The 26,777-nt window shown below is 48.2% G+C and overlaps 1 protein-coding gene and 1 long non-coding RNA gene across 2 annotated transcripts in view; one reads left to right on the top strand and one right to left on the bottom strand.

Annotated features, from left to right (window-relative positions):
* Positions 1-4,811: 4,811 nt before the first annotated feature.
* On the bottom strand, positions 4,812-26,664 carry LOC111752842 (uncharacterized). Its single transcript, XR_002787736.2, has 3 exons — positions 22,246-26,664; positions 14,202-14,292; positions 4,812-11,718 (listed from the first exon to the last, which is right to left on the bottom strand). It is a non-coding gene; the product is annotated as an uncharacterized LOC111752842 (long non-coding RNA).
* The window catches only part of GRIK4 (glutamate ionotropic receptor kainate type subunit 4), a 363,160-nt gene continuing 346,687 nt past the window's right edge, over positions 10,305-26,777 (top strand). Inside the window, exon 1 of the mRNA XM_003418197.3 lies at positions 10,305-10,930. Coding sequence (XP_003418245.2) covers positions 10,849-10,930 — 82 coding nt within the window. The 5' untranslated portion in view covers positions 10,305-10,848. The remainder of the gene's footprint in view (positions 10,931-26,777) is intronic.

Raw genomic sequence — 26,777 nt, 5'->3', positions numbered from 1 at the left:
GCATCACACAGCTCCCACCGCTGTCCCTACACTTCTCTTCTCCGGGTGAAGTAGCCCCAGGTCTTTTCAAATCTCTTTATGGAAGTTGCGATGCGTATAGTCTCACTTTGAGATACTGACAGGCTTCTCTAGGATAGCCCCCCCCCAGACACCTAGAGAGAGCCCCAGATGGGGGGGGCTGTGACACCCAGAGAGAGCCCTGGTGGGGGGGCTGTGACACCCAGAGAGAGCCCTGGTGGGGGGGCTGTGACACCCAGAGAGAGCCCTGATGGGAGTGCTGTGACACCCAAAGAGAGCCCTGGTGGGGGGGGCTGTGACACCCAGAGAGAGCCCTGGTGGGGAGGGGCATAGGTGTGACACCCAGAGAGAGCCCTGGCGGGGATGGGGTAGGTGTGACACCCAGAGAGAGCGCTGGCGGGGAGGGGTGTAGGTGTGACACTACCAGAGAGAGCCCTGGCAGAAGAGGGGGCTGTGACACCCAGAGGGAACCCTGGCAGGGTGGGTGTAATACCCAGAGAGAGCCCTGGTATGGAGGGGAGCCGAGATACCCATAGAGAGCCCTAGCAGAGGGTGGATGTGACACCCAGAGAGAGCCCTAGCAGGGGAGTGGATGTGACACCCAGAGAGAGCCCTGGCAGAGGAGGGGGCTGTGATACCCAGAGGGAGGCCCAGCAGTGGGACCGGCAACACCCAGAGAGAGTCCTAGCACAGGGGCGGGGGGGGGCGGGCTGTGGTACCCAGAGAGTCTTGGCGCAGGGGGAGAAGGCATAACACCCAGAGAGAACCCTGGAGGCACTGGTGGGACTGTGAAACCCAGAGAGCCCTGGCAGGGCGGTGGGTATGGCACCAAGAGACAGCCCTGGCAGAGGGGCGGGGCGTGTTTACCTGGAGGTAATTAAAATGCTGTCCCTAAAAGCAGTTTCATTCAGAGTCTCTTCTCCCCGCTCACTCTTTTCTTCTGTGTAGGCTCCTGCAAGGTCTGCCTTCTCTAAATATGTTACAAAGCGCTCTAGCACTTAGCGATTTTATTTCAAAGCCTCAGCTCACGTGGTCTCTGCCAGGAGCCTGGCTCCTCGGGGCCCAGGCTGGTGACCACAGATAAATGCCAGGGACATTTTTCTCCATTTGGAGCCAGTCCTGCCCTTGGTATCTGACCCTGTGGTCCTCATCTTCACCCCTCCCCTGGCTGGGCTCAGGCTGGTGATTAACTGTCTGTCTTCTCACCTCTAACTACCTCGTTTGCAGCAAAAGGAGATTGGGATGCTGCTGCCTCCTCACCTTTGCTGTGAAGGGTGCCAGGTCCAGTGTGAGATTCACAGAGATAATCACCTTTGGAGGCAGAGCCTTATCCGGACTGCGGGGCAGAGAGAGAGGGGGAACAGGCTTTTTTGCCCTTGGAGAGGCCACACGTAATGAGGGAGACTGGATGTAAACACGGCACTTGCGTAGAGAAGGATCTCTGGGCTTTCCAGCCTCAGGGGACTCCCTACCATTTCTGAAGCTCCCTGGTCTGTGTCCTATCAGGGACCTCTGGGTCTTCTCATCAGTCGTTCCTCTGCCTGCGGCCTCCTCCCCGTGCAACCTGCTGCCTTCACCTGGCTAACTCAGGTCAAAGATCATATCCTCAAGCCTTTCCCTCCCACCCAGACAAGGACGGATCTCTTTGTTACTCTCATAGCAACTTGTACTTTTCCTTCACGGTCTGTAACTGTATCACCTGTCTGTCAGTTTGTTGTACCATGGTGGCTTGCATATTGCTATGATGTTGGAAGTTATGCCCATGGTATTTCAAATACCAGCGTGGTCATCTGTGGTGGACAGGTTCCAGCAGAACTTATAGACTAAGACAGACTAGGAAGAAAGGCTTGGCAATCTACTGCTGAAAATTAGCCAGTGAGAACGTATGGATCACAACACGATATTGTCTGGTATGGTGCTGGAAGGAAGATGAGCCCCCTAGGTTAGAAGGCACTCAAAATTCACAGTGGCTGCACCAATGTACTCGAGATTACCAACGATCATGAAGATAGCGCAGGACCGGGCAACATTTCATTCTGTTATATGTGAGGTTATACATGAGTCTGTTATAGATGACTCAGAGTCAACTTGACAGCAACAGTAACAACTTACCTGAATACGCGATGGGCGCCCCTTCACCTGGACTGTAAGCTGCACGAGGTCAGGGGCTGTGTCTCGAGGACTAGAACACAGCCTGGCATACAGTAGACATTTACAGAAGTATTTGTTGAATGGATGAAGTAAGAGTTATAGAGCTGTATGAAGTGTGCTCTGGCCAGTCGTTTTGCTTAGAAAGCACTTTGTTCATCTGCTGAGTAATTCCTCATCCATTATTTCCCTTGATCCTCTTAGTGACCCTGGAAGGTAGTTGGTGTGAATATAATTTTCTGCATTTAATAGAAGAGGAAATGGAAACCCTGAGAGGTTAAGTGACGTGACCCAGGTCATAAACGTCTCTCACCTCCAACCCACTGATTCTTCTCCTATCCCAAGCTGAGTCTGAGTGAGGAAGGACTTTGTCAGGGAATGCTGCTGGGGTGGGTTATTTGGAGCAGCATTTTGAAGGCTATGGATTAATAGCAGCAAGCGGGCGTGGGAGGCCGTCTGGGTAGAGAAGACGTGGCTGCCATCAAGGGCCCCTCTGTACACAGGCTGGAGGGAAAGCTTTGAAGGGGGAGGAGGGTCAGGGATGAAAGAAAAGAAGTCCACATTTACTGATTGCATTACACTGAAAATCTCATTTACTGCTTGCAACGACCTTTCACGGGGTCTGCCATCATCCACAGTTTTACAGTCATGAGCGTGGGGCTCTCTCAGAGGTTGAGTAACCAGTGTAAGGATACAGTGGCAGCACTGGGATTGGAAGCTTGGGACGTGGGGATCTCTGGCTTATGGGGAGGGGATATTGTTTAGGGGTGGATTGGGGGCTTCAGTATGAAATGTACCTGGGTGGTAACTTGGAGGGGAGGAAAGACTGGGGGATCCTCACATCTTGCTCATTCGTGCCTGTGAGAGAGCCATTCGTATTCGGAATGGCTGCTCGAGTTGTGTCCTGAGTGATGCCAGATACCTGCAGTGGTAGTGCTCCCTGAACGTGCTCCCCAAAGTCAGGCCTGCCTGGGCAGCCAGTCCAGCACCTGCTCCTCAGTTTGTCTTAATGAGTCAGACTGGGTCCCACTCCCAAGCCCAGTGCTGAGCCAGCCGCGGCTAACCGGCCACATCATAACTCATTGTCAGCTCCTGCGAACCTCTCCTGATGATGAATCCTAAAGACTGCGGACACCTGGGCTGATCATTTTGCCAGATCACACTCCCACACTCATTCTTCTGTTGCACGCCCCCGTGAGTTGGCTAGGTGTTCCGCTGGGCCCCAGATCTACCTGTATTAACGTGTCTTCTTAGTATCATTATAATCGTCCTAGTCACGTTCCAGCATTTCCTTTAGGGCCACTTATGTGTTAGGTTCTGGGATATTTAGGTGGGTGTAGAGAGTGGTGGGTAAGAACAGGATCCTGGAGCCAAGGGTCTGGTTCCTCATTTACCAGCTGAGTCACCTGGCAAGTCACTCACCTCTCCACCTTTGGGTTCCACATCTGCAGAGGCGGATAGGAGAGGTCTCCCTCATTGGGTTCTTGAGGAGCAAAGGAATTAACACGTGTAAAGCACTGAAACGGTACTTTGCACAGGGAAAGTAAGTATTCAGCAAATATTATCTGTTAAGATAAAACACAATTCTAGAACTACAGAATTTTAGAGCTCAAAAGAATCTTAGAGATCATCTCGTCTCACTCACTCATTTCACAGAATGAGAAACTGAGGCTCAGAGAGGTGCGGTGATCGATAGATCCCCAGAGCTAGTGAAGAATAGAGTGAGCCTGACACCCAGGGCCATGACTCCCAGCACAGGGCCTGCCCTGGCGTCACGCTGCTTGTTTCCAGGGAGACAGGATACTTACAAAGTGGTGCCCAACTGCGTTAGGCCACAAAGGTTGATTCTGTGTCATGGAGGCCACAGGGCCTGGAATGGGTCCCAGTCCCCTGGCCAGGCCACCCCATGCACTTGGTTCACTTTCCAGGCAGCCTGGCTGCTGGCTGCTGCTTAGAGTTTCTCCCATCTAGGAGGAGTCAGAGCAGCGAAGAAGCCCACGACCATTTGTCTTGAGGAGCCCAGAGCGTCATGAGGAGTAATCAAGATCTTGTTGCCCGTAGCCGAGAGAAAACCTGTAATTAATCTGGCTGCCCCTCTGATTTCCTCTGTCCGCCTCGCCACCAAACACTGTCTGGTGGCTGTCAGCCTCCTCTCCGACCCACCCTGGAAAATCACGATTAATGGTGTAATAACCCTACCAGGAAGAGAGAGACCTACGGAGGGACTGCTGACAGATCAGGAGAAAGGAGGCCGTTTAGCACAACTGGGCTGAGTGAGTCCAGACAGCGTGTTCAGCGCCTGAATACAGCGAGCTGTCGGAAGGCTGTGCCCTCTGGGCTTATGAACTGGCCACTGGTCTGGTGATCTACTTCCGAAAAATCAGCCACTGAAAACCCAGTGGAGCACAGTTCTACCCTGACACACATGGGTTTGCCATGAGTTGGAGCTGACTCCATGGCAAGTGGTAATGACCATGAATCAACAAACATTTGTTGAGCATCAACTGAGTCTGGTTATGGTGATAAGGCGTACAAAAGCACCAGATTAAGTAACCATTCATTTACGCATGCGTTCCTGTGTTTGGCCACATGGATTTGTATCTGCCCTGCAGCAGACACTGGTCTAGGTGCTGGAGGTGCAACAGTGAGTGAAGGGATAAGGTCCCTACCCTCGTGGAGCTTGCATTTGAAATCCAAGCCCAGAAGAGGGAGTTCAGAGACTTTTAGATCTGAAGGAGACATTTGAGAACCATCTAGTTTGAGGACGCTGAGTCTTGAGATTTTGAGAAAGTGAAAATTAGGTTCTCCTTCTGGAAAAGGTGAAGGTGTCAGGTTTTTGGTGGAGGAAACATCCAGGGCAGGTAAATGGTAAAGCTGAGATGAGACCTTGGGAGCCTCGGTCCCAGGCCAGTGCTGCACAGCATGTCTTTCAAGCTGTCACAGGGTGGTGTGTGATTAAATGTCACCTGCGAGCTGCAGACAAGGAGGAGAGCTCATATGGATGGAGAAATTATACCTGGATTGTAAATTCCTCGTGGGCAAGGACTCTAAATGTAACGGCAGCTGACAGCATTTTCCACAAACATCATCTGATGGGATGCTTTCATTATTTCAACAGATATTTTTTGAGTGCCTACTATGTGCCAGCCTGTGCTAGGCACTGGGGACACAGGTGGAGAAGTCCGACGTGTTCCCTGCTCTCCTGATGCTCATCACTTTGTGAGGTAGGCATTGCTTTTTCCATGTTATCCGTGAGGATACGGGGTCAGAGGGGTGTCACTGTTGGAGAGGATTCACTTATAAGGCCCAGAAGAGTCTCTGGGTGGCAGCAACGGTTTGCGCTTGGCTATTAACCGAAAGGTTGGTGGTGCCTCAGAATCCTACCCAGAGGTGCCTCAGAAGAAAGGCCTGGCAATCTACTTTCTGAAAGGTCACAGCCATGAAAACCCTATGGAGCAGTTCTACTCTGATACACATGGGGCCGCCAGGAGTCGGCACCAACTCAGTGGCAACTGTTGTTTGTTTTTTGCTTGGTTTTATAAAGCCCAGAGCCAGATTCAACCTGGTTTCAGTCAAGCCCCTAACTCTGCACTTGTTATGATGGGCATGGATACCCCCAGGGCGTCTAGAACAGTGTCCTTAATCACGTGGAAAAGTTTTGTGTTGGAGCTCTCTACTTTCAGAGTTACCAAAAGTACAGGATTGGGGCCCAGCTCTGTTCAGGTGGGGACTGTCACAGACCCTCAGGAATCAGAAGTCATATTTGCATACCCCCTTTGGACTTAAATGCTGCCAGACCATCCATTATTAACTCTAGTATAAGAAGGAGCGTGGGATTTGTGAGCACGTATGATTAGATACTCTTGAACTTGAACCCTGGCACTACCGTTTTTGTTACATGACCTCGGATAAGTTAGTATGCCTCAGCTTCCACGTTTGCGAAATGGGATGAAACACTATTTTATGTGGTTATTATAATAATAATGAATAAATTGTTAGTATTTACCGAGTGTTCATGATGAGCAGCATTGTATAAACATCCTGTCATTTAGTCCTCATAACAGCTCTTTGAGGGTACTTTTTATTATCCCCATATTATAAATGAAAAACACAAGGCTTAGAGAAATCAGATAACTTGCCCAAGGTATACAACTGTTAAGTGGCAGTGCAGGGCTTAAACCCCTGTGCTTAACTGTTACTAGCCCCTCATAATTTTCGTGGGTGTTATATGAAGCCTCAAGCACAGAAGAAAAGGATAGGAAATGTTTGCTCCCCCTTCCCCTTTCTGGCATATATTGCTGTGATCTATAGTATTATGTCTATTTAGGTTGCTTGTTTTAACCACAATGAGTATACAAAATATACAGTCCAAACTGGGAATTTATTTCATATTGGCGTAAACTAAAAAAATGCCCTTTTGATACCACCCACTCATTTATTCATTATTCAATTTTAATAGAGCCCTCCTATGTACCAGATAGTGTGCTAGGAGCTTAGGACAGTCCCTGCCATCAGAGCTCACAGGTTTATGAAGAGACAGGTAGGGTTATAGTTGTAACCTTGATATGTGCCCTAGCGGGAGAGTGTTCAAGGTGTGTAGGAGCATGTAGGGAAGGCGCCAAAGAAAGCCCCAGAGGAGAGATAGTGAGCTGAGCTCATCCCAGATTCTCAGGGATGGGGCTACCTTCCAAGAAGCAGGAGCACACGCATAGGGCTGGTACAGAGAAGGGAGGCAGCGTGTGTGTGTGCGGAAGGCGGCCTTCAGCTCTGCTGGAGCGTCGGGTGCAGTGGATGGGTGGGTGGGACAGGTGAGCAGGGGCAGATATGGAGGGGCTTATACATTGTGGTGAGGACTTCGCCCTGGATCATCTATGCAGTGGAGAGCTACTGAAGCCTTTGGAGCCAGGGTGTGTCATGTCATCATCCAGTCTGTAGTTCAGTAAGAAGAACTGACTGGAGAGGGAGAGACCAGAGGAAGGGATTCCCAGCAAGGGTGCTGCTGCAGAGTCCAGGTTATTGCTGACAAATGCCTGGACTGGGGAGTGTCATGTCATAGGGCAAAGGTCATGGTGTTCAGGAGGCAGAATGGTCAGGACCTGGTGACTGACTGGATGTAGAGGAGTGGGGAAGGAGAACTGTAGGGTGACTCTCAGCTTTCTGGCTTGGGTGCCTGGTGAATTGTGGTGCTACCTGCTAAGATGGAGGGCGTAGGAGGTGAAGCAGATGGTGGTGAGTGGTGGAGGTATGTGTTCTCCTGAGGACAAGGTATGTCTGAGGTGCCGTGGCCACCCAGGTGGAGATTTCAGGAACTACCTGTGTAGTAAGTGCCGCTGACTTGGGCTTGAGATGCTGACTTAGAAACCACAGCACTTAGGGGGTATGGGTATGGGTGGAGGTTCTAAGACCAGATTCGTCTGAACGTTAAACTGAAAATAAGACCTTCGAATTCTTCGTGTGTGTGTGCGTGTGTGTGTTAATAAAGAATCCAACAGCTTCATCTTTCTGCTCTCCTATGCAAATAGTTAAGATAGAGCAGAAATGCCAGTGGAGCCAGAGAACCAGCTGGCCCCAGCCCTGTGTGACCATGAGTGAGCCTCTTCACCTTTCTTGGGTTCAGCTCTTCATCTGTACAAGAGCTTGTTTTTTGTTCTGTGGCTTCAATGAGGTAAAGACTGTGGAGAGAATTTTGTAAACTGTTGAGCCTTACAAACATGTCAAGTGGTGGTTCTGTTACTCTTGTGAAGTTTGAAAGGAGGTGATCATCGTGCCCAGGGTAACACAGCTGAGGCCCCAGAGCAGCCCAGGACTCTCGATGCTCAGCCATGGTTGCCGTTAAATATGGTCTCCACATCCAGCCAGGTTCAGAGTCATGAGCAACGAACGTCAGGCCTGTGTAAACCGAGTGTACTTCTGTCATCAGATAAGACTTACACAGGCTAATCTGACAGCTAATTAGAGGTCTGTATAATTACTGTGCAGCGTGCTGATTGGCCATAAGTGGAAGGCGTTGGATGTAAATGATTGTATTTAGTATTACTTTTGTGTAGCCTAACCAGATTTTTACGGTTCCTTCCTCTTTGACAACTTGTTCATTTATCCACTCAGCGAGTATTTACTGAGGCCATAATTTAATGCCAGGCACCATCTGGGCCCTGGAGACATAGACAAACACGGTTTCTGTCTCCCCATTGGGCTTACATTCTAGTGGGGAGACAGATGATAAAAGAATACTTGACATATCTTTATGAACCAGAATGACAAGTTTCCCTTGAGATTGTGTTTGCTTTCATCTGTCCCTGTACCAGCACCCACAAATTATAGGACAAAGATTCTGGGCCTGGCTTGCTGATAGCAGAGTTAGCTTTACCCCATTCCTTTTCCCTTTATTTTCCTCTCTCTCACTATAGCAGAAGATTGCTTGAGGCCTTCCATTCACTGAACAAAATATGTGCTGGGCCCCTACTGTGTAGACCCTGGGGATATAACAGTAGCTGGAGACAGTCCTTGCCCTTAAGAAACTCACATGGCCCAGGTGTAGACACACACAGGTAATCACAATAGAGGGAAAAGTGCTGCTGTCAGGGCCCCTATAGGCTGCTGGGATGGCATATAGAGAGCAGCCTAATTACGGCCAAGGGCAGGGTTGGAGAAGGACAATGCTTCAGGCAGAGGGAACACCATGTGCAGAGGAGACTGCAATGAGCTGGGTATGACTGAAGCACGGGGGCCGAGGAGGATGGCGGGGGGACCACCCGACCAATAGTGACCCTACAGGACAGAGTAGAACTGCCCCATAGGGTTTCCAAGCACGGGCTGGTGGATTCAAGCTGCTGACCTTTTGATTATCAGCCAAGCTCTTTAACCACTGCAGCAGAGGGTGGGAGGTGTCGTTAAAAAAAACTTGTCCTAGTATAACATGCGTGCGGAGAAGTGCACATATCACAAATACGCAGCTACATGAATTTTCACAAACTGAACACGCTTGCATAACCAGCACCCAGAGAAAGAAAGAACATCTCCAGCCCCCCAGAAGGTCCTTCAGGTCCCCTTCTAGTCACTACACCCCCAAGGGTGACCACTATCTGGACTTCTAACAACATACAGTATCTGTATCTGGTTTTGTACTTTATGAAAATAGATTCATACCTATACACTCTTCTGTGCCTGTTTTTTTTCACTCCATGTTATGTGTTTGAGATGCATCCATACTGTTGCATGTGATTGATGATCATTTTCCTTTCTGTGTAACGTTCCCATGTGTGAATATACCCGTACCAGTTGTCTCGGAGTTGACTCCAACTCGTGCGTGGTGACTCCATGTGTGTCAGAGTAGAGCTGTGTTCCATACGGTTTTTAATGGCTGACTTTTTTGGGAAGTAGATCACCAGGCCTTCTTCTGAGGTGCCTCTGAGTGGACTTGAACCTCCAACCTTTTCAGTTAGCAGCCAGGCATGTTAACCATTTACACCACCCAGGAACTGTTGTGTGAATATACAACTACATATTTCTCTCACCTGTTGCTGGACATTTGGGTTGCTTTCAGTTTTGGAAAATCCAGAATGCTGCTATGAACCTTCTAGTACATGTCTTTGGTGAGCATGTGCATGGATTTCTGTTGGATATATACCTAGGAGTGGAATTTCTGGGTCATTAGGTTAAGCCATGGTGTTTTCAGTTGCCTCATACGGGTGTGAAAGCTGGACGATGAATAAGGAAGACCGAAGAATTGACGCCTTTGAATTGGGACGTTGGTGAAGAATATTGAATATACCATACCGTGGACTGCCAAAAGAATGAACAAATCTGTCTTGTAAGAATTATCACCAGAATGCTCTTTAGAAGCAAGGATAGCAAGACTATGTCTCACATCTTTTGGACCTTTTTTTTTATGTTTTCACTAGAGATTTAAAAAAAAGTGGAGCCCTGCAAACCATTCAACTATAGTAACACCAGCCTGCCCCATTTTTTTCCTGTCTCTACTTTTTAAAAATTGTGGTAAAAATACACATAACAAAACATTGCCAGTTCAACAGTTTTTACATGTATAATTCAGTGACATTGATGTTGTGCAACTGTGGTCACTCTGCTTTTCCAACCCATTTCACCACCGTTGACATAAACTCGGTGTCCCCCTAAACAGTAACTCCCCTCTCCACCTCCCCACCCCGCTCTGCCCCTGGTAACCGCTAATCTGCTTCGGTCTCTATGCATTTGCCGTTTCTAGATATTTCATATAAGTGGGATCATACAATGTTTGTCCTTTTGTGACTGACTTCTTTCACTCAGCATAATGTTTTCAAGGTTCATCCATGTTGTGGCATGTATCAGGACTTCATTTCTCTTTATGGCTGAGTAATATTCCATTGAGCCTGCCCCCATTTTTATCAGAGGGAGGAAATTAGAACCTATGCCTGGGTGTAGGGAGGAAGGAGAGAGGACTCGCCAACTCCTTGGCACTGGCTGGAGCCAGCCCTGGAGCTCCCCAGGCCATCACTCAAGTTCTTCAGGAGGAGCTGTTGCCTCTCCCCACAGAGGATCTCTGGGTGGGCTGAGCTGTAGTTGGGTCACTGGGATGGATGGAGTGGCCACATGGCTGGGTCGCAGGATTCACGTGCTCCCCGCTCTCTTGCAGAGTTATGTCATGCCCAGACCAGCAGAGGGCTCCATGAGGATTTATAGAAGATGCCCCGCGTCTCGGCGCCTTTGGTGCTGCTTCCTGTGTGGCTCGTGATGGTCGCCTGCAGCCCGCACTCCCTGAGGATCGGTAAGTTCCTTGGACACTACTCCGGGGGTAACCCTGCTCTGGGTGATGCCCCCACCCATTACCCCAGATGCCCCTGGAGCCCAGGCGACATCTGACTGCTGCACTGATCCTGCAGGAAGCTGCCTAGACCCTGCACTATGTCCTCCCCGAGTTTGGGAGGGGCGGGGGCAGCCAACAGAGCTGACAGCTCTCATCTGGTCAACTTGCCACGCTCGCCTTGTGAAAGAATAAAGATGCTACAGACTCCCTGTGACGGTTGGAACTGACTCAGCCTAGCACATTACGGGCAGCTGTTAGGTGAAGAAGGAGGGCGGGCGCGGCTGTGGGGATTCCTAATCCAGGGTCGGAGATAAAAGGCCACGTCTCCCCCCCTTTGATCAACCCAAGAAGGCTTCCTGGAGAGTGTGCCATCTCCAGGGCTGTTTGGTTGAAGCCAGAGAGTCCGCGTGGTGACCCTGGCTCTGCTGCCTGGGAGGACCCTTGACTTTGCATCTGTGTGTTCTCTCCTGGCTCTGGAGTGGGTGGGCAGGGCCGCTTCAATGACATGGGTTCCAGCTGCTCTTGCTTATCCTTGTTTCTGTCGGGATGCACACACTAGTGTTGGCAGAGTGTTGATATCTGTGCCATCAACACATTTATCCCTGGAGGGTCCAGGAGGGCCTGGGAAATCAAGCGCCTCCTCCCTTGCCAGGACTGGACAAGGCTTGGTTAACCACAGGCTCGTGGACGAGGAGAAAGTTAGTCCAGCAGACATAGTGCGGCTATCTGATGGCCCAGCAACAGAGGACCTGTGGAGTCAGGACAAGCATTAGGTGTCAGGGATCAGTGTGTGTGTGTGTGAAAGGTGGGATAGTGTGGCAAGACAGGTAGACACAGCAGTGAGAAATCCAGGTAGGTGGGCTGTTGACCTCAAAGCCCCATCTAAGGGAGCAGCGGGACCCCAGGAGTAGGAGTAGATGGCAGCCGTAGAGGGACTCACACCAGGAAGTTACCCAGAGAACCACATGAGGCCCCTCTTCCCAGTCTGGGGGTGCAGTGGAGGCAAAGTGGATGCTATGAATGAGGCTGCACCCCAGCCTCTCACATTGAACTTAAAAGGGCTACAGTCTGACTCGAATGAAGACGTCTAGATGCCAGGTCTCAAGGAATTGGCTTGTTGTTGTTGTTGTTGTGTGCCCTCAAGTCAGTTCCAACTCAGCGACCCTATAGGACAGGATAGAATTGCCCCATAGGGTTTTCTAGGCTGCGGTCTTTACAGGAACAGATTGCCAGGTCTTTGGGTTAATCAGCCGAATGCTTAACCATTGCACCGCCAGGGCTCTTTTGTATGAGCTTCAAGCTCCCAGATCCTTCAGTGGCGATTAGGACTGGTCCTAAGGGCTCTGAATGAGGCCGGAATGCTGGTGTGGGCAGAGGCCTCAGTGTGGGCAGAGCCGGGCCAGAAGCCGAGATTGGTAAGGCCAGGCTCACAGGCCACTGTCCCATCTGCAAGCCCCAGAGCTGCTTCGTGTTCCCTTGTGGGCATGCTTCTCCATGCATGGACCATGCCAGCCGATTGGAGTCAGAAACCTGGACAGGGACTCATTGCTCCCCCACACCCACCTCTGCTCACCACTGTGCATACTTAAAAAAGGAAAAAAAAGAATTTAAAACAAAATCTTCCCATGTCTTTTTTTCCCCCCTCATCCCATTCATTTCTAATGAAACTTCAAAACCTAATTTAATTCTACTTAGCAGCAGTGCAAAACGGTTCATACCCTTAAGATGCTTAATTTATAAGATGCCTGCAGTTATTCGGCATTTGTGGCGAGGCTGCTCCCCCGCAAGCGAGCGGATAAAGCGGTAACCCATCAAGTTCCAGTTGTCGCTGATGGGAATCGGAAAGGGAGGCAGTTGAATCGGCAGTGCCCCATGCCTGGCCCTCTGACACTTGTTCTCCAGAAGGGAAGCAGAAAGTGGAGCTGACAGACCCCTTTCTGGGCTGCTACATCGGCAACAGGGGGCTTCGGGGGGACCCCTCACACTCCAAAGCCATATTCAGAGCAGTGTTTGTCCAGCTCTGGCAAGGCTCTCCTGCCCTCGGTTTAGTTCATGCCAGGCCACTTCCAGCTGATTTCCAGCCAGGGGCCTGCTGGCTGGCAAGGTCAAACCAGGCCGAATCTCCTGCAGAGGCCAGGAAGCCAAGTTAAGCCAACAAAGAGAAACAAAAGAAAAAAACCCAAACAGCAATGCCTGGACCTGTTTTGCTGTCTCCTTGGTTATTCTGAGAGTCAGGGGCTTTTTAAAAGTCCCCGGATCCTTCTGGACAGAAAAATGCTAATTACAGGGGCTTCAGAGGGGGGCTGGTGTTGGGCAGGGATGGGAAGAGAAGTAGGTCAGAAAAACACAAGGAGCTGTCTTAGCGGCAGGCAGCCTTGTGCCTTGCAACACAAATGGTCCGGGTGAGCATTTATGGGGCCGGGGTGCCCCAAGTCCTTGAGTGACTCATGGGAGAGGGAGGAGTTGCTGCCCCTCCCACCTTCCCAGGGTCACGTTTCCCCAAATTTGAGCTTTTCTGAGAGCCTCAGAATGGATGGCAGGCAGAGCGGGGCTTCACGAAGGGCTGGGGAATCTGGGAGGTAAATCGCCCCGCCTGCTCCGTCTCAGCCTCACTTGTCTGCTGGTGACAATATGGATGTTTGTAAAGAGGCAGCTGGACCCATTACCTTGGCTTTGTGACTGCTGTTTTTCATTCAAGTGAGGCAGGGGGTAGGAGATACAGCCAAATTGTCTATTACATGTCCGGTGTTTACCCCCCGAATGAGATTTTGGGTAAGAGAAAGGGATTTTATTTATGACTGTGGAGCCACCTGCATAAATTCCCCTAACTCTCACAGATACGCCGGCTCCCTTCAGTCATTGATCTTCCACAAATGTCTTTTGATTTTGCTTCTGTCCCTCTGGGTCCTCTGAGTGATGACTGTGGCAGCCACAAGTTAATAAATGCCCTGAGAAGACCCCAGTCCATCTCAGTAGCTCTCCCTTACCTAAAGGAATCATTGTCAGAATATTTTAGAGCCATAAGGGATTATAAGGATCCTATTATCCAACTGCTCATGTTACAGATGAGGAAATAGGCCCAAAGGGGGTTGTGATTTGGCTGAGGTCACACAGCAAGGTGGTGGCCACTTGGTGGCAGTCACCAGTAGAACCGGCTCTCCTGGACTCCTTGTCTAACGCCCTCCTCACTGCCCACCAGTGGTCTCCCTTAGCACCCAAGATGTAGACTCACCTTCAACAGCGTGTGAAGGTTATCTTTTCTCATGGTTTCCTCCTTTGCTGTCTGGGAATTTTTCAGACATTAGCAGATGTTCCCCTTGCCTCTAAAACATTAGGTTCTCAATTAGTATTTATTGACTGGACGGACATTAGGCTTGCCAGCCTACATCTTGGTACTCCTTCTCTGGTTCTGTATTTTAGCAACTCTGAACTACTTGCCATTACTGAAATATTCTAGGGGTGTTGACTCTGGGCTCGATCTGTTCCCCTCACCCTGCCTGTAGTATTTTTCCTCCCATTCCATCTCCTCAGCTGAGAAGCTTCTTCTTCTCCTCTTCCTCCTCCTCACCCCTGCGTCTTCTTCATCTTCCTCCATCACACAGCCATTGGCTTAAGTGACTTTTTCTCTGCAAACTCCTTTCCCATTCTTAGCCTGTCTCTCTCCCAGAGTGTGTGAGCGTGGGGCAGATGGGGGCGCTTGCCCCCAAGTGCAAGCTCAAGGGGACACCAAATGAGACGTGGAATGATGTTCCGATGTGCCACAAATATGAAAGGTAGTCAGACAAGAGGGGGAAAGTCGTTACTGCTGACCTGTCACCGCTATCAACGTCTATTCACCTTGAAATTGTTGGGTGGGCGCAACTTAGAGATTGCCCCTGGGCACTCGAATTGGCGGGGAGGTACCCAATTTAGAGATTGCTGCTGGGCACTCATTAGCTTTCCTGCGCCCCAGTCTTTCCTGGGGAGAAGCCATCTTTTCCTTCCTATTTTCCCCTTCCCTGGTACATACGCCTCTTCCAGCGCTTACTGTATTGTATTCTTGTTATTACATCATTTTCCTTCCAGACTCTGAACTCCATGGGTGAGCACCTAACACAAGGGCCTGGCACCTGGTATACACAGGTATATGTATAGCTCAAAACCACTTAATGTGATGGATGAATGAATCCATGGCTCTTATAACACATGGTTCCTCACAGCATATTTAGGATCATTGTTTTAATAACTTTTCTTCTGGTTTTACCTGCACTTAAAGAGGTAGACTTATTGGAAGAAGAAGACAGGAAAGGAGAAAGAAGAGGAGAAAATGGAATGGGCTTAAGACCCTGACTGGGTTCTGTTGCAAGTTTGGCTATAATAGTAACTACAATGACTCAAGTATTCATTCGTTAGTTTACTCAACAGATATTTATTGGGTGTTTATGTGCCAAGCACTGAGGTTACAGTGTTGAGTAATAATCACAAAATAACTCCCACTTGGAAAGGCCATACTCTTTGCCAGGCACTGGGCTAAGTATTTCACGTATATTTTTCTCAGCAAATCTTCATGCCAGAATTATTGATCCTATATTATAGATGAAGAAACAGAGGCCAGGGGCACACCAGCACTGAAATTTGAGCCTGTCTGTATCCAGACTATCTCTTTCTGCTCTGTTCTACTGCAGCTAGTGAACCCCTGGAGACAGAATATTCCATTATCACAGCAGTCGCATTGAATAGATTGTGTTCTTCTATCTGGTAAAAGAATTGAAAGGTGGGATCATTATTGTTAATATAGCCTCTTGTTTTTCTTTGACACTTCGCTTCCAAAATAATTCCTGAGGGTACAGACGGGTCTTTCTGACAGATGAGGAAACTGAGGCTTAGGGAGGCTCAGAGGCTTCCACAGAGTGGTACAGGAAGTCCTGCTCAGCGTGGGGGGCCTTAGACACACCAGCAGGTTATCATAGTGATTGAATCTCTTTCTCGTTTAAAGTTGCCCTGTGTGGTGAGGCAGCAAGAGCTTGGATTTATTTGACGCTTGCCTCATTCGAGCCCCCAAGCATTTTACAACTACTGTTTTTTTCACTTAGTTGGTTTCCCCTGTGAGCTCAAAGTCCTGTACAGAGAATGTAAAACATGGACTATTCAGATGTTATAAAGATGAAGATAATAGGAGGATTGGGGGAGTTGGGGGGAGGATAAAAAACACTGGTTTCATATCTTGTTCTGCTGTGTATTAAATATATTTGACACACCAAGATTCAAATGTAGCAACTGAATGCTTTCTGGGGTTTTTTGAATGGTTAGTGTTAATGCTATCATGAGATTTGACTTAACAAATTTTGATCTGCATGTAACTTTTCATCTCTTTTCCAAATCGAGTCACCATATAGACAATCAATTGGTCTTTCACATTAGTGACAAATAGAAATCGATGACTTTCTCCTTCATCTGTCATCTAGAGAGGGAATGTAGAAAGGTTTCTAAGCCATAAATCTCTCCCCTGGTGAGCACCTTAAGGAGCCTGTGTCTTTCTCATTCATGTCTGTATCCCCTGGCTCTAGCACAGTGCCTGGCCCATAGTAGGTGCCTAATAAATATTTCCAAAATGAGTTATATAAGGCCCCAGAGTGGCTCAGGTAAGCACTTGATTACTAGTCAAAAGGTTGGCAGTTTAAACCCACCCAGAAGCACCTGAGAAGGTAGGCCTAGCAATCTGCTTTCAAAAGGTCACAGCCTTGAACCCTATGGAACAGTTCTACTTTGCACACATGGGGTCACCATGAGTGGAAATTGACTTGACAGCAACTAACAACAACAACATGGCCGGTTTTGAATCTTGTGCTGACCTATCAGTCTTCAAACTTCTTTTCCCCGGAAATGGGTCAGTGCTTAAAAATGCCAATCAATTTTATTGTTGGTCCACAAAATATATAATTAGGAGAACAAAGCTTTTGCCAAAGAAAGTGTGCATGTGTCTGAGTGGATGTGTGTATACATAGGGCTATCTCCTCCCTTCCCTGCCTCGCCCCTGCCACCAACAATTTTTAGGTGGGTGCTGGAGACTTGGTTGTAATTAGACAGGCATCCAGGCCAGTGTGTGTGGAGTCATGTCAGCCTAGAGAGTGGAGTTACCCATCTTCATCTGTGGCTCAGTCAACTGGGAGCACCACACAGGATGCTTTGAGGACGTTTATCTTCTCTTTCAACCCCTCCAGAACCAACCTTGTGAGCTGTCATCTCTTCTGCTGAGAAGTTGGAGATGAAGTAGCCCTAGATGCTCCATTTTACAGATAAGGAAAACCAGGATCCCCAAAAGGCAAAGTGAGTTGGTAAAGGCTCCTGCCTCCCAATTGCCTGGTGACACATGTACCATGGCTTACAGTTTATCAAGTATTCTTACATACATCTTAATTCAAGTTCCTCAACAATCTGTGAGGCAGGTAGAAGTCTGTCTATCTTATGGAAGATTAGACTGAGAGTCAGCACATGGCTTGCCCAGGCCCCTACAGTGGCGAGTGCTAGTCAAAGGCAAGAGGGAGGAGGACATCTTCCAGGGCAGGGCAAGGGGGAGAACCAAGTGGAGTCTGAGGACAAGTGTGGTGGCAGAGTCCTGAACAGCCTTTTAGTGCTATGTTCTTGATGGCTGAGGACTGAAAGCCACCAGGGGCAAGTGTGCTGATGACCAAGACCTCAGGCAATCAGGCCGAGCTAAAGAGAACCAGGCAAGTAATAGCAGTGAGCATCAATGAGTCTTGTTTCTCTATTTTTTCTTAAACATACTGTGATGGATCCCTGGGGGGAAACTGGGAAAGGTTCCAGTGGCAGGGGTATCAGAGATGGCAGCACAGGACTGTTGTTCCATAACTAAAAGTCCTGGGTAATAGAGCTGATTTCCTTAGAATTTTGGTGTGTGGCCACATGTATTCATTTGTGCTTGAATGGCCTGGTTCCCCCAGGCTCTTATTCTGCCCCTCACTGTTTGTTATGGCCTGATGATGTCTGTGGCCTGCTGAATAGAACAGGGTCCAGCCCTGCCTGGGAGGGTGGCTGGTGGACCTGACTGGCAGCATCATGCTAGGCAGAGCTGGGTGTGGTATAAGGAGAACAGTGCTGGCGATACTTTGTCAGAATTTCAGAAACCTGTCTCCAGCTCTGAGGAGTGGCTTACAGAAGTCTTGGGATGAGGAGCAAGCTCTGTTGTTTGGGGGCGGGGGGGTGGAAATTATGGAGAGAGATTTTGGTTCGATGTAAAAAAAAAAAAAAAGTTTTCCAGGCACATGGAGTGAGCCGTCTTGAATACTGAGGACCCTGTAGCTAGTGACAGCCATAGAAAGATTGGGCAGGGATTTCAACAGCCAATGAGAAGTTGGACTTGGTACCTCGAAGACTTCTTCCAGCCTGGGAATCTGGGGTATAATATTTTACCCTTTAGTTTGTTCTCATACTCTAACAGAGAGATGTTACATTATCATTGCGTCCTCGTTAATAGCCGTTAATAGGAGCTTAGAACTGAGGCAGCCATCTGTGTAATTCAAGCCATGACTCCGTTTGGCCTCAACTGCTTGGATAAGCCAAATAATAGATAATATTCGTACTGATTCTTTTTATTTTGCTGGTGTAGGCCTGGCCAGATTGGCTGCTCCCTTTCTCCCTCTGGCCACTGAGGGAAGATCTCCAGCACGGGTAATAGAGGAAGCTGTTTCTGGATGGCAGCCGTGTGCCTTCTAGTGTGAGTCCGTGTGGGTGGGATGTGCACGTGTGCAGCAGTGGAGCCAGCATATCCCACTTACAGCCTTGCAGTTCATCTGTAGGCAAGACAGTCACAGTCAGCTCTCATTAGCCTGCATGAGCAGGTATACACTCCCTATTGACTACAGGGCCTGGGGCTTGGCTGGTGGGGAGCAGTGGGTGGCAGGATGCTGTAGACAGCTGTCAGGCTACCCAATAGTTGGTGTGTGTTTCTTCTCATTGAGCTTGAAATATGATGCCCAGTCAGCTTGTGGTGGGCTGGGCTAGTGAGGTCTGTTAAGCCCACGCTGGTGAGCAATGCTGCTCAGAAGGGAGGCCTCTGGCCTGACTAGTTGGACCTCTGTGAGTGCGTGCCCTGGCTTGCAGAGTTCTCTGGCTGAACTTGTTGTTGTTGTTGGGTGCCATCAAGTTGGTGCCAATTCATAGCGACCCTGTGAACAACAGAATGAAACACTGACCAGTCCTGCACTTACAGTAGTTGTTATGCTTGAGTTCCTTGTTGCAGCCACTGTGTCAGTCCACCTTGTTGAGGGCCTTCCTCTTTTCCGCTGACCCTCTACTTTGCCAAGCATGATGTCCTTCTCCAGGAACTGATCCCTCTTGACAACATGTCCAAAGTATGTAAGATGCATCTTTGCTTCTAAAGAGCATTCTGGTTGTACTTCTTCTAAAACAGATTTGTTCGTTCTTTTGGCAGTCCGTGGTATATTCAGTATTCTTCGCCAACACCACAATTCAAAGGCCTCAGTTCTTCTTTGGTCTTCCTTATTCATTGTCCAGCTTTCACATGCATATGACGCGATTGAAAATACCATGGCCTGGGTCAGATGCACCTTTGTCTTCAAGGTGACACCTTTGCTCTTCAACACTTTAAAAAGGTCCTTTGCAGCAGATTTACCCAGTGCAATGCATCTCTTGATTTCTTGACTGCTGCTTCCATGGCTGTTGATGGTGGATCCAAGTAAAATGAAATCCTTGACAACTTCAATCTTTTCTCCATTTATCATGATTTTGCTCATTGGTCCAGTTGTGAGGATTTTTGTTTTCTTTATGTTGAGGTGCAATCCATACTGAAGGCTGTGGTCTTTGATCTTCATCAGGAAGTGCTTCTTTCAAGTCCTCTTCACTTTCAGCAAGCAAGGTTGTGTCATCTGCATAACGCAGGCTGTTAATGAGTCTTCCTCCAATCCTGATGCCCTGTTCTTCTTCATATAGTCCAGCTTCTTGTATTATTTGCTCAGCATAGAGATTGAATAGGTATGGTGAAAGAATACAGCCCTGACGCACACCTTTCCTGACTTTAAACCAATCAGTACCCCCTTGCTCTGTCTGAACAACTGCCTCTTGATCTATATAAAGCTTCCTCATGAGCACAGTTAAGTGTTCTGGAATTCCCATTCTTCGCAATGTTATCTGTAATTTTTATGATCCAGCAGGGTCGCCCGTGGAGGACAGGTTTTAGCTGAGCTTCCAGACTAAGACAGACTAGGAAGAAGGACCCGGCAGTCTAATTCTGAAAAGCATTAGCCAGTGAAAACGTTATGAATACCAGCGGGACATTGATATAGAGCTGGAAGATGAGCCCCCCAGGTGGAAAGCACTCAAAAGATGACTGGGGAAGAGCTGCCTCCTCAAAGTAGAGTCAACCTTAAGGACATGGATGGAGTAAAGCTTTTTGGACCTTTGCTGATGTGGCACGACTCAAAATGAGAAGAAACAGCTGCAAACATCCGTTAGTAATCGGAACCTGGAATGTATGAAGTCTGAATCTAGGAAAATTGGAAATCGTCAAAAATGAAATGGAACACATAAACATCTATATCCTAGGCCTCAGTGAGCCAAAATGGACTGGTATTGGCCATTTTGAATCGGACAATCATATAGTCTAGCATGCTGGGAATGACAACTTGAAGAGGAATGGTGTCGCATTCATCATCAAAAAGAACGTTTCAAGATCTGTCCTGAAGTACAATGCTGTCAGTGATAGGATAATATCCATACACCTACAAGGAAGACCAGTTAATACGACTATTATTCAAATTTACGCACCAACCACTAGGGCCAAAGATGAAGAAATAGAAGATTTTTATCAGCTGCTGCAGTCTGAAATTGATGGAACATGTAGTCAAGATGCATTGATACTTACTGGTGATTGGAATGCGAAAGTTGGAAACAAAGAAGGATCAGTAGTTGGAAAATATGGCCTTGGTGATAGAAACAATGCTGGAGATCGAACGATAGAATTTTGTAAGACCAATGACTTCTTCATTGCAAATACCTTCTTTCACCAACGTAAAACGGTAACTATACACATGGACCTCGCCAGATGGAACACAGACAGAAATCAAATTGACTACATCTGTGAAAAGTGACGATGGAAAAGCTCAATATCATCAGTGAGAACAAGGCCAGTGGCCGACTGTGGAACAGCCCATCGATTGCTCATATGCAAGTTTGAATCTGGCTGAGCAGACAGTGCTATCATGTCGCAGGATCCCAATGCTCAGCCCAAATTGGAAAGCTCTGGATTTGAGCCTTTTTCAGTTAGTAGGACCCCCTTTTAGAGAAGAGATTCACAGTTCTGAAGCTACCCTGGGGACAGGCATTAGCCACAGTTCTTTCAGGGTCTCTCACTTGCTGTGCTCCAGCTGAGGAAACCAGCATAATTGGGGTTGAGCAGCCATCTAGGGCAGCCCAGAAGAGGTCCCTCTGGTGTCTCCCTCTTCTTAGCCCCTTCCATTTAGTTTTGGGCTCAGCAGTATTGTTCATTGTACTTGGCACTGATTCACCCTGATGCCTTAAATGGGACCTGGATAGCAAGGGGAAAGTGGGAATCAGATGTGCTATGGGTGATACTGGGTGGCTCCTCGCAGGTTGGATCCAGCATAGTAGAGGTTAAGACTAAAGCATGGACTCTGGAACCAGATTCCAAAAAAACAAAACCAAACCCATTGCTGTCGAGTCGATTCCGACTCATAGTGACCTGATAGGACAGAGTAGAACTGCCCCATAGAGTTTCCAGGGAGCGCCTGGTGGATTTGAACTGCCGACATTTGGGTCAGCAATCGCAACTCTTAACCAGATTGCCTGGATTTAAATATGAACTCCACCTTTTACCGTCTGCATGACCTTGGACAAGAACTTCATTTCTCAGTGTCTCAGTTTCTTCATTTAGAGTATGGGCTGATCGTAGTCCCTACCTTATGTTTCTATGAGAATTAAGTTACTACAGAGAAAGTGCATAGAATGGTATCAGACATATAGTAAGTGCTATGAAAGAGACACATATTATTATTAATACCGCTACTGGACCAGCCTGTGTCTCTCTCTTAGCCTTCTCCTGCCTGGGACATCCTTCCCCACTCCCTCACCAAATCCTTTCTCTTCCGGCTTTTAAAACCTGGCCTTAAATCCATCTCTTTCTAGAAGATGAGAATTCACACTTTGTTTGACAAACTTTTACTTCCAGAATTCTCTTTGTACAGACTGTGTTCATGCTCACACACTCACACACACAGTACACTGTCTTCATTGGTACTTACCCACGTGTTTGTCTCAACCTTATTTGAATTCCATCTGCCCCACAAGCCTAAGAGTATCCTGAGGGGATGAACTCTATCTCCTCTGTCTCACAGTGTCGTGGGCTCTTCACGTTGGGGTAATGGTCCCAGGTACCGGCTAATGGATCGGAACTATCTCCCATCTTAAAAACCTCTCTTCGCCCAGCGTCCCTCTTCAGCTAAACCCTTATTTCTCCCTGCAGAAGTGAAACTGCAAAATAATGCCTGATTCAAGCTGTTTCCATTGCCCCTCCTTCCCTATTAATAGGGCTCCCTCCAATCAGACTTTCTTCCCCACCGTTGCCTTCCGCATTGCTAAATCTGATGCTCTGTCTTCAGGCCTCGTCTTACTGGACTTATCAGTAGCATTTGACATAGTGCACTCCCTCTTTCTTAAAACATTTCTTTCTCTTGGCTTGTGAGCAATACCCTATCTTGGTTCACTAGGTATACCTTCTCATTCGCCCTTGCTGCTTCCTCCTCCTCTTCCTGCTCTCTGAATATGGATGTGCCCCAAGGCTACATCCTGGGACCTCTTCTCTGTCTAGCCACACTCGCTCCCTTGGTGATCTCATTCAGTCTCCTGACTAAAAGCATCTGTATGCTTCTGACTCTCTGATCTCATCTCCAGCTCTGACCTCCCTCCACAACTCCAGACTCATGTATGCAGCTGCCTACTGGTCATCTCCACTCGAATGTCTAATAGACAACTCAAACTTGACATGTCCAAAATCGAGTTCTTGATTTTCTCCTCCAAGCCTGTTTCTCCTTTTCTTCATCTCATACATGATTGTAATGTCGTTCTAGCTATGGACTTAGACCCCAAACCTTGGAGCCCTCCTTCACCTATCTTTCTCTGACACCCCACGTTCTCTCTCCACCAGCAGAGCCTGTTGGCTTTACTTTCCAAGATTACCCAGAATCTAGCTACTTCTTAATACCTCAGCTGTTACTTTCCTGTTCCAAGCCAGCATTATCTGTCACATGAATTATTGCAAACCTTTCTTATTAGTTTCCTTGCTTCTTACTAGCTCTGCCACTCTTGACTCTCAAAATGGCAGCCAGAGTGATTCTTTTAAAATGTAAGTTGGGTTATATCAGTGCTCTGCTCAAACCCACCAATGGCTTCTCATGTTAGAGTAAAAGACAAAGTCCTTACAGTGGTCCACAGGGCCTTACATGCTCTGCCCCTACTGTTCTGCTACTTTTTTTGTCCTTATCTCTTACCGCTCTGCTTATTGCTGGCTCCACACCGGTTCCACTGGCTTCCTTGCATTTCCTCAAACACAGCGAGGAAGCTCCTGCCTCAGGGGTTTTGTGCGTGCTATTTTTTCTGCCTGGAGCACTCTTGTAGATATCTGCATGGTTCCCTCCTTCACTTCCTGCAGGTCTTTCCCTGAGCGTCCTACGCTACCTTGCCTTCCCTAGTGCTCCCTATGCCTTTTCCCTGCTTTATTTTTTCTGTAGTTCTTATCACCACCTAACATTCCAAACCCCAAAAAACCAAACCTACCGCCATCAAGTCGATTCCGACTCATAGGGACCCTATAGGATAGAGTAGAACTGCTCCCTAGAGTTTCCAAGGAGCACCTGGCGGGTTCGAACTGCCAACCTTTTGGTTAGCAGCCATAGCACTTAACCACTACGCCACCAGGATTTCCACCATCCAACATACTGATCCTATCTATCTATTGTCTGTATCTTCTCATGAGGAAAAGCCTTCGCTTTGTTCTCTGCTGTTTCCCCAGCACTTCAGACAGTGCCTGGTGTATAGTACCAAACCAAACCCACTGCAATGGAGTTGATTTGAACTCATAGCAACCCTATAGGACAGGGTAGAACTGCCCTATAGGGTTTCCAAGGCTGTAAATCTTTATGGAAGCAGACTGCCACATCTTTCTCCTGAGGGGTGGGTGATGAGTTTAATCTGCCAACCTTTCAGTTAGCAGCTGAGTGCTTTAACCACTGTGCCACCAGGGCTCCTTGGTATGTAGTAGATGCTCCCTAAATACCTGTTGAACAAATGAATGAGTGATGCAGATCCAAGGGCAGTTCCAGAGGAGCTTCAGATTTGAAGGCTTTTGGGAGGCAGAGATGATGATGGGCTCACTTGACACACAGGTGAGTCTTAACAAGTGCTGCTTGCCAATGACAGTGCAGTGACCCTGCTGTTCCCTGCTCCCATGTTTTCTCATCTCTGCAGTCAAACCCCAGGTCTTGGTACTAATCTTGCTCCCATTTTGAGGAAGGCCAAGCCAGCAGTTTAATGACTCAACTTAAAAATGAGTCTTGGCTCTTGGTCTTACTTAGTCCCTCAGATCTAAACACCAGGCCATTGGCTTATAATCAACCCTGCCCTGTGTTACCACTGCAGTGTCCAAGTCTCTATCTTATCATCAAGTCTGAAACCTCACTTTGATACTCAAGCTCTCCTAGGGTTATGGTGAGGCTTCCAAGAGCCTGGAGACCTGAACTTGGATCCAGCCTTCCAGCTGGAACCCTGCTGCCTGCTTCCAGCTCTTTACCGAAGCTGCCGTTGTTGGCCAGCAGAGTTTCCCAGTACTGTGCTCTGCTTGTCTGCCTGGATTCATAAAATCTTAATTGTGACAAGGACCCCAAAATCTCTCTCTCTGTCTTTTATTTACTGTCTGGCTTTGCGTGTCCTGCAAAATCATACAGAAAGGTCTAATCCTCCTTCCCGTGACAGCTTCTCTGACATCTGAAGCACTGTCATTTCGTGGCTCCTTGGGTCTTCTTTCTTCCAAAGATTCATCATTAGTGCCTTTGGCTGTTCCTTCCATTTCATTGTTTGAATTCCATTCATCATTCTGGTCACCCTCCTCTGAGTGAATTTTTTTTTTCTCCTTCCTAGTTAGGATGTGATTCCCCAAATCAGAGGCAGGCACTCCCCTCCTCTGCTTTAATCCAGCATGGGTGCCTGCACCAGTCTGGTGGGGACCTGGTCTCCAGGTTCAGACCCCTGTTGGACCCACACCCACCAAGCCCTGGATGTGTAGTCATGGGGTCACGGAAAGCAAATCAGGGCCTCAGCCTGTGCCTGTAAAAGGCAGCCCCTCCCAGCTCTTCATGGGCTGGGCTTTGTTCTCAGTGCCCAGAGATGGTGCTGCTCTTTGAAAGCCCTCTCTCAGGCTCCCCTGGTGTCTCAGACACCTGCTTGAAGAAGCCAGGAGCTGGGGTGCTCCCTGAGTTGTGTCATCCCTGTGGCCTCTTTTAAGCTGAGCTTTTCCCATCCTTTCTAGGCCATGGTCTTTTGAGCAGGGAGTGACACAGGCAGGGGAGGGAACACCACTTTGCTGGTGACACTCGTAAATTTCCCCCAGTGGCAGGGATCTAACAGCGTGAGACTTTGAGCTTTCAGCTCACAGATGAAAAGCAGGGATTTTACTAGAGATGAGAGAAAAGGGAAGCATACAGCCCCGGGGGCCTCAGCAGGAAGCTGAGTTACTCCAAAGAGGAACCAGCAACCAACTTGTGCTGGAGTAGAACTGCAGTGGTGGCCGGGAGCCTGGGGGCTGCCACCCAGAACCAGGCCAACAGGCTGGGGGAGAGGAAGAACTTTCCCAAGGCCATCTCCTTGCACTTCTTGGAGCTCCTGGTGTTTCTGAAACTGAAAGGACCTTTATTTGAAAATGGTGGTTGAATGCAAATTCCTTTAGAGCCAATTTGGAAAACCTGGAGTGCTAAAGGAATTAAGATTGTTAAATGGAATTAAGTCTAGTTGGTAGAAATGAAATAAGGTATAAATGAGTGACGTTATCTGTGGATTGTTCCCATTGGTGCTCTCCCTTTATTTAATCAACCTGTTCCTCATCTGCCACAGGAATTGTCTCCAAAAGAGCAAGATTGGCCCCTGGAGAACCCCAAGCAGGGGGAGACAGGGCTGCCCTCTCCTGGAGGGCTGTTGCTGTTGGCTTGTAGTTGTAGCCCAGACAGGGGCTCCCTTTTGGGTCTCGTATATTAATAGTGTTGTGTTCCTAGGGCTTTCATTGGTTAATTTTTGAAGCAGATCACCTGGTCTTTCTTCCAAGTCTGCCTTAGTCTAAAAAAAAGCTCTGGTGAAATTTGCCCACTATGGGTCACCTTGTTGGTGTTTGAAATACTCATGCCATAGCATTATTCAGCATTGTAGCAACACGCAAGCCTCCATAGTACGACAAACTGACATAGAATGTTGTCCAGTGTAGTGGACAACAAATACACAGTGGCCACAACAATGGACTTGAGCGTAACAACAGTTGTGAAGATGGTGCAGGACTGGGCATTCCCTTATGTTGTACATGAGGTCACGATGAGTCAGAGCTTGTTTGATGGCAACTAACCACAAATATTAATAGCAGGAAAAGAAGCAGTTAAGTTGGGTCTGCTTGGCTGGTGCTTGGTATCAAGAAACCCTGTGACTCTCTGAGAGAGAGAAAGTGCATGAGAACAAGGAACTCCATGAAGCCCTAAGGATGGTCACCTGGGAGAGCTTGGAGTTTCATTTTCAAGTCTTC

This window comes from Loxodonta africana, chromosome 15 (genome assembly GCF_030014295.1).
Source record: "Loxodonta africana isolate mLoxAfr1 chromosome 15, mLoxAfr1.hap2, whole genome shotgun sequence".
Lineage (NCBI taxonomy): Eukaryota > Metazoa > Chordata > Mammalia > Proboscidea > Elephantidae > Loxodonta > Loxodonta africana.
This window is presented reverse-complemented; position numbering and strand designations above follow the sequence as displayed.